At 44.2% G+C, this 8,092-nt stretch overlaps 1 protein-coding gene across 8 annotated transcripts in view; it reads right to left on the bottom strand.

Annotated features, from left to right (window-relative positions):
- The window catches only part of LOC111871362 (PDZ and LIM domain protein Zasp), a 162,408-nt gene that overhangs the window by 94,211 nt on the left and 60,105 nt on the right, over window positions 1-8,092 (bottom strand). For all 8 annotated transcript variants that reach the window (XM_023864429.1, XM_023864425.1, XM_023864426.1 and 5 more), the window contains exon 2: window positions 2,707-2,858. In XM_023864429.1, the coding sequence (XP_023720197.1) occupies window positions 2,707-2,858 (152 nt within the window). The remainder of the gene's footprint in view (window positions 1-2,706; window positions 2,859-8,092) is intronic.

Consider the following 8,092-nt stretch of genomic DNA (forward strand, 5'->3'; position numbering starts at 1 on the left):
CTGTTATTAATTCAACTAGCTTTTGGGGAGGCAATACATACATTCATTCATCAGTAATCTGTCAAGACGACAGGTCCACAGTCTCTTCCAAAACAGTTCCTCCACTTGATGCGATCTAGAGCTTTCTCCTTCAAATGAAATATCTCGCATACATGGTATCTCTGGTTTTGGAAAGAGACTATCCAGGAAAAGTGATAATGTGGTAGTTTTTCCATTTGCTTTCCACATCGCAGTACAACAGCCGTTCAAACCACTCTGGTCACGCCTGTTGCTATACGAACTTGAACCATCTCGAGCATTATTTACTCTGTGCTTCAAGTCGCTGCTGATGACGCTGCTTCCGGCATCAGTTTTTGGTGTCTCTCTTCGTCTGATGCCTACCCTTTGACCTGTCCAGCAAGGGAGGCCCTGCCAGTAGCTACGCTACCGCTGGTATAGCTCTCAGGGTCATTGGCATACTCAAACCCCCTCACCACGATTAGGTGGAGCCACCAACGAGCCACATATAGCCGTGAATTGCTACTAACTGATATGTACTACGTTCACAATATATTGTTTGCTGTCTTATCTGGAGGTCATACAGATGCAATAGTATGCAAAATCTGTATTGTCTAGTCAAGGACACTATCATCCTTATTATGTAATCAATAAATCTGGTTTAATATAATTTTGCCTGTGGTTCTGTATGAGTGTGAAGCTTCGTCTCTGACATCAAGAGAGGAACATAAGACTATGAGTGCTTGAGAACAGGGTGCTGAAGAGAATACGTAGGACAGTGAAAAAGTTCCCGGAATTCCCCTGCAGACGGAGGACGAGCGATAAGATAGCGCGCACGCTGCTGTGGTGGGGAACCCAGCATGTCTGCTCGCAGGCGCAACAGGTCTGGACAGGTTTCAGTGTGCAGTGTCGTTACTGTTCCGTTTGAATTAGACGTGAGTATTGGTCACTGGGGGCAATATCGCAGTTCGAACAGCGTGCGAACATCAAGTTCATGTGCAAATTGGGAAAATCTGCTTCAGAGACGCAATCGGCCCTGCAGCAAGTTTACGGTGATACTGCACTAAAGAAATCCGCAGCTTACGACTGGTTTTCCCAGTTTAAGAATGGGCAGGAGACGCTAGAGGATGACCAACGCAGCGGAAGACCTTCGACATCCAGAACCGAAGAAATGATTGGAAAAGTGCAACAACTGATTCGATGTGATCGAAGAATGACCATCGCGGAGTTGGAGCAAGAAGTTGGTATCTCTCACGGATCCATTCATGCCATTTTGTCCGATGATTTGATGATGAGACGCGTCAGTGCGAAGTTTATTCCGTGGCAGCTGACCACGGATCAGTCGGAATGTCGCATGATGGTCGCTGGCGATCTGTTTTGACAAAAGTATGCAGAACCCGACGTTTCTCAAAAAGATCGTCACTGGTGTTCGCCTATGACCCGGAGACGAAGATGCAGTCATCAGAGTGGCACACGGCGTCGTCTCCCCGGCCAAAAAAATCACGCCAGATCCAAAGACAAAGTGATGCTCATAGAATTGTTTGACATCGACGGTTTGGTGTACCATGAGTTCGTACTGCCTGGACAGACTGTTACTGGCCATTTCTACGTGCAAGCTTTGCAGAGGTTGCGCGGTAAGTGGCAGGGACAGCGGTTTCTGCATCACCATAACGCACCGAGCCACACATCGCTTGTTGTGCAGCAATTCCTCGCCGAGAAAAACATTCCTGTCATCACTCAACCACCGTACTCTCCGGATCTCGCTCCGAGTGACTTTTGGCTGTTCCCTACTCCGAAAATTGGCCTCAAGGGGACACATTTCGCACCCATGGAGGACATCAAATTGAATGCGACGGCTGAGTTCCGGAAGATTCCAAAAGAAGCTTTCCACCGCAGCTTCCAACAATGGCAGGATCAATGGAGCAAGTGTGTGTGTGCGCGCAAGGGTCCTACTTTGAAGGTGATTAAGTAAGCGTTGCCATATGTCCTACCATTAGAGTGCTATACCACTATTTCTGGAACTTTATGACTGACCCTCGTATCTGGACCGAAGAGACATGAAACGACAGGAGGTTGGAGAGAACTACATAATTAGGAGCTTCATAACTTCTGCTCTTCGCCAAGTATAGTTAGAATGATCAAGTCAAAGAGAATGAGATTGGTAGGGCATGTAGCACGAATGAGAACGAAGAGGAATGCATAGAGGATAGTGGTGGGAAACCCAGAAGGAAGGAGACCATTAGGAAGACTAGGACGTATATGGGTGGATAATATTAAAATGAATCTTAAGATGGTTGGGATGGTATGGACTGGATTGATCTGACTCAGGATAGGGACCAGTAGAGGTCTCATGTGAACACGGTAATGAATCTTCGGGTTCCACAAAATGCTGGGAAGTTCTTGAGTAGCTGCACAACTGGCAGCTTCCCAAGAAGGGCTAAACTCCGTGCAGTTTTTTTAGTTATGAGTGCCTGAACCACAAAAACCAGGCCGTAAGATCTGCTGTCTTTTCCTGAACTTGCAGAGTCTACAGTTTGAAAGGGGGAAGCCTATAAGGGAAAATGGCCTTGACAGGACAAGATAAGTTCCGCCACACAACACTAAACAAAGGCGCACTTAGCTCTTATCGTAAATTCCAGCTGTGCTGACATGTCTGAAGTTCTGACAGACTACTCTGAGAGTGGACAGAAAAAGAATGACAATACTCACCTCTGAACAGTGAGTTCGAAATTGTTGCCAGCCTTAACAATGTTATCCTGTGCTTCCTTGTGCCTAAGGTTGAACAGCTCCACATCATTAACCCTGATGACTGCATCACCCGCCTGCAGGCCTGCCTTCTCCGCCGGACTTCCGCCATTCACCTGCAGCAAACATTCACACAATGCAGTTCGTATACAACAAACAAACGTTCCAAAAATAAGCGAAATTATAAAGAACTGGTAAGAAAAAGTTCTGGGTTATGATTCTTTTATTCATGGGTTTACTTAACAAGTTATGAACCAGATGACCTTTTCGAACCCAAGTCATGACCAAAAAAAAAAAGTCAGTTGGCTTTGTGGAGTGCTAGTTTTAACAAGTGCAGACCTCGAAGTAATGTAATTTTTTTTAATTTTTTTTGCTCTTTGTTCAGCCTCTCGTTTTGCTTCCCCATTCTCTTCGTCTTCACAGTTCCCTCCCCCTTCTCCTTTTCCCTATTCCTTCATAATCTTTAATCTTGATTGTTGCCTAAAAACGATACAGCCATGGACATATATGGCTTCAAGCTTTACTCGGTATAGGGACCGAAATGTGTGTAGGACAACTAGAAGAAAGGTACAAAGTTCAACGCAACAAAGGCCGGTCCCTGGCTACTATCTTGACCTAGCGCAAGAGAAATACTATTACCATAACAGGATTTCGCCAAACACTATTTGTTTGCATTCGGGAGGTGCTAGCCTTGTTCGATATATCTCGACCGCGACCCCTGCTGTACTGAGGTTTGAGGTGATTTTTCTCGGTCTTCCAGAGTAATTCCGGGACTGTACCTCGATTAGGTTATGCCGGATTCCTTTAAATCCTTTCACGTTCATCTGCAATCTTACCATTCCACCCTATATAGTCCAGCAAATATTACCGTTGCAAAATGACCAACAAGAAACAAAAAAAAGAGACAATTATATTAATATCACTTCCCCATCTGTGAGCCGGGATAGGTCAGTCGGTATAGCGACTGGCCACGGGCTGGATGACCAAGTTCGAGTACCGGTGAGGGCAAGAATTTTCACTTCTTCATGTCGTGCAGACCGGCTCTGGGGCCCACCAAGCCTAATATCCAATGGGTACCGGGTGCTCTTTCCCGGGGATAAAGCGGCCGGGACGTGAAGCTGCCCACTCACCTCCAAGTAGTGCCGAGGCAAAGAAAATGTGGATCTATACATCCACTCCCCATACCCCTTCATGGCTTAGTGTTTAATTGGTTTAGCACACATTTATCACTCTCCCATGTATGCCAAAGCCTCTCAAGTGTCCTTTCTGCAAAGAGTTTTCCCAAACACATTTCATGCGGAACGGAAAAAAAACATTCATCTTAATCTCCAAATTTGTTGCTGTGGCCCAGTCTCATAACAGGCCTATTGATCAGCATGGGACTAACACGAAACTAATACTATAGTAACACCGAAACCTGCTACTAGACTCAATCTTGAGCTCATTACGTCCATCTCCCATCCTGAAAGGCAAATTCCACAAGCTTCGTTTTATATTATTCTACTATCTCCTTTTCGGGTTTCAAAGTGGATGTTTCCAAAGAGGTTTCCTCGCTAAAATTCTGCATTCACTGCCCGTCTCATCCATCCCATCCAGCCGCACAGGCCATCTATGCCTTCTATGATTCACTTTCTTGACTGACTGCTAAATTGCTGCTGGTCCTCGCCAGCACAGCGAGTCTTGTTTCCGATTCCCACGGGGAATCTGTCTTGACTGTTCTGGGCGCCTTCAGATCACTTCTCTCTTGTACCACTTCCCAAACTACAGAAGGCGACCAGTATAAACCACGGGGTTTCCCCTTATATATTATTATAATTCTCTCTCTTAACCTCCTTCAACCTTCTGTTACATGGGGATCCAAATAACGCTATTTTAAAGGGCACAAGATTTGAACACGACAGAGTACGGCATACGGCTTTCATTACGCACGAATAAAGGACGCCTATTGGAAGTTATCTTCTAAAGAGTAAGTAGGCTTGAAATGCTACTAATATCTCGCTTTAGCCTATGAAAATGATATACACTTACAGTTCTCTTATCTTAAGCGAACACGGTTTATACGTTTCTTCGTGACATGAAAGCGGCCACCTGCCAGCCCTCGCAGTAAAAGAGGTGACAGATGCTTGTAGCAATTAGCCGTCATTATCTGCGGTTTCCTTCACAGGTGGCACAACGACACCCGACAACATATAATGCCTGACAGAAGAGGCCACGACACTCCTTAAATAATATTTCTAAGTTGTAGAGTTAGAAAAGAATTAGAACGTAGTAAAACTGCATAATGACGAGCTTCATAACTTGTACTCGTCTCCAAGTATAATTAAGATTATCAAGGAGAATGAGGTGGGCAAGGCATTCAGCACGAGTGAGGGAGAAGAGGAATGCATATAGGACACTGGTGGGAAAGCCAGAAGGAAAGGCACCACTAGGAAGACCAAGACGTAGGTGGGCGAACAATATGGAAATGGATCTTAGATAAGATGGGATGGTATGGATTGGATTGATCTAGCTCAAGATAGGGACCAGTGCAGGGCTCTTCTAAACACCGAAATTAACCTTCGGGTTCCATAAAATGCTGTGAGCTTCTCGAGTAGCTGCACAATTGGCGGCTTCTCAAGAAGGGCTCAGTCCCGTGAGTGAGAACACTAAAAGGAGGAATACAGACACAAAACCTCGAATAAACGCCAGTGAATTAACAAGGCGTGCGTCTAATTACCATCTTTATTTGTTTAATATTATTTCAGGAATAATCATGTTACATCATGTTTCTGAAGTTTTAAAATGTTGTAAGATTTGAGGCTTTCACGGCGGTGACTGTGAAGAAAGCAGTCTTCTGGGATTTGGCACCGTGTATATGTGGTGTTAACCGACGTTTCGGAGGAACGTATCGCCTCCATCTTCAGGGTAGAAGAAAAAATATAAGAAATCCGCAAGCGAAGAGACCGTGAGAACCGGTTTTACCGGTCTCTTCGCTTGCGGATTTTATATTTTTTCTTCTACCCTTTCTTTTTAAAATGTTGATTTTTATTTTGGGTCTACAAGACTAATATTCGTTTATTAAACTGGAGTTGAAACACGATGGGTCACTGGGTATACATACATATTAGGTTAGTAAGATTGTTTGAAACATTACTGAGAGCGCGTCATCATGAAATAGTGAAGTATATCGTAACATCATTAGAAAATTAATAGATTTCCAGCATATGGTGGGAATCGTAATTGTCATACCAGAGAGCTTGTTATATCCAGGAAATTAAAGTTTCTATACAAGGTTGCCAATTTTCAGGTCCAGATTTGAACAGGGGACCTCCCAAATGCGAAGCAGGCATACTACGCATTTGACAGCAATTTTAGACATGTTAAAGTGAAAGTGCATTTGAGTGCAATGTGCTGAAAATGTGTTACTGTAATAGTAGAGTGAATTTACCGACTACACAACACGTTTTGTATTATCACTACACGTTTCGACCTTAAGAGGTCATCCTCAGGTGTATGAACAGGGCTGTATAATTACACGCGGTCACCTGAGGATGATCTCTTGAGGTCGAAACATGTAATGATAATAAAAACGTGTTGTGTAGTCGGTAAATTCACTCTACTATTAATTAAACACACAACAGGATGCAAGAAACGATTAAAATGTGTTACTGTATTTATTCGCAGTCTATGTAACGACGCCTCCAATTCCTAAGAACATATATCACTGAATGACAATAAAATTAGTGAAGAATGATATGCACGAGATGTGGCAGGAAGCGGTCGTGACCTAATATGAGGTACAGTACTATACAGGTATTTGCCTGAAGAATCTGAGGAAAACCACAAAAATCTCACGTCAGTAGAGCCGGTTTTCAGGTCAACATATTGAACACGAAGCACAAATCCGATGGCGATTTTCGGCGCAAAAATATGTTGCCTTTGTCAAACAATATTTATTTCCAAATGAGGGAAAAATGTTGAAAAACCCCCAATAAGAATGTGTTAAAATATCTGAGCTTATGTTAAACAACTTTTATACTACAAACGTCAAAAGACCTATAACAGAAATTCTGCATGGAAATGAATCACCGAATTCCAGCAGTTTCTATTGTGTGCTTGGGTTGTTTCAATGTCTGAAATACAGGAATTTGTATGTAACTGCGTTCTTCTTAACAAAGTCAACTTCCCTTTCTAATCCCTGCTCGTCAGAATATCTTGGAGATGTGGCACGGCTTCCATACATTTTTACGCAATGGATGTGGGCTCGCCTTTGAAAAATATTGAAAATACCAAAGCATATAAGACGTTATGTTGATGTCATATTGACACATGTGACTCACAGTAGGGCGCTGTGAGGCCGATTGTATTGATTACAGGTACGTTTAAAATATTATCCCATCCTACATTTTGAAGCAATGTAAGACCGCAAGCGTGTGAGGCAGATCAGCAGGTCCAAACGTATGCATACGTACAGTGCAGAGGCGCTATTCCTGGACGCTCGCGAGGCGGGAGGACTTCCCTGGAACGACGCCCGTGGCCCCATAAAAGGAAAGCCAAGTGACGTCATCAATGAAACCATGATCTCCCCCGGACAGGAAAACATCGTTGCTACAGTCGCACTAAAAGACCTCTGGCATGAGCGAAAATGAAAAATAAACGCACTCCCTACACTGCTGAGAATTATGAAGGAATGATATTACCAGGTCAATGACTTCTTAACTTGAGGGGAATTTTACGAGTATACAAATTTGGCGCACATGTGCAGTGTTTCCTAATAGAAACTGGATATGCGGAAAGTTTAACAAACAACCTGTGGCAAGTTTACAGCACTGTAATTCACATTACAAGCTTGTACAGCTGCCCTGTGCTTCATTAACGTAATTAAGCACTATTCTATGATGGCGTTTGAGGGAGTGTAGATACAGCGTCAACATTCTTGACCTCGGCAGTAGATGAAGGTGAGTGGTCCAGGTTCACGCCCCTACTGCTTTAATCTCGGGGGACGAGCCGCCGCTACCCACTGGGTAGGAGACTGCATGGGGCGCACAAAGTGTCTGGCCCCTGTAATGACGAGAAAAATCTCCTGTCCCTGTCGGGAATCGACCCCTGTCGTCCAGCCCGTAGCCTGTCGCTATACCGACTGAGCTGTGCCGGCTTCTTACAAGCTATGTTATCTACCTTGATCTGGTTTCCGTCTAGCGTTCCTGGAGAGGGGTTCCGAGCAGAGGACCTTCCACAGAGAACTAAACTATGTGATATGACACCGTGTAGTTTGGTAGACAGATTCCACCGAAATGTTAGAGACCGTGCCTGCACTATTCAGCGCCCTGAGACTCTCATATACAGTAGGCGTTCTAGACAGATCGAGCGG

This window comes from Cryptotermes secundus, unplaced genomic scaffold (assembly GCF_002891405.2).
Source record: "Cryptotermes secundus unplaced genomic scaffold, Csec_1.0 scaffold122, whole genome shotgun sequence".
NCBI classification, from domain to species: domain Eukaryota; kingdom Metazoa; phylum Arthropoda; class Insecta; order Blattodea; family Kalotermitidae; genus Cryptotermes; species Cryptotermes secundus.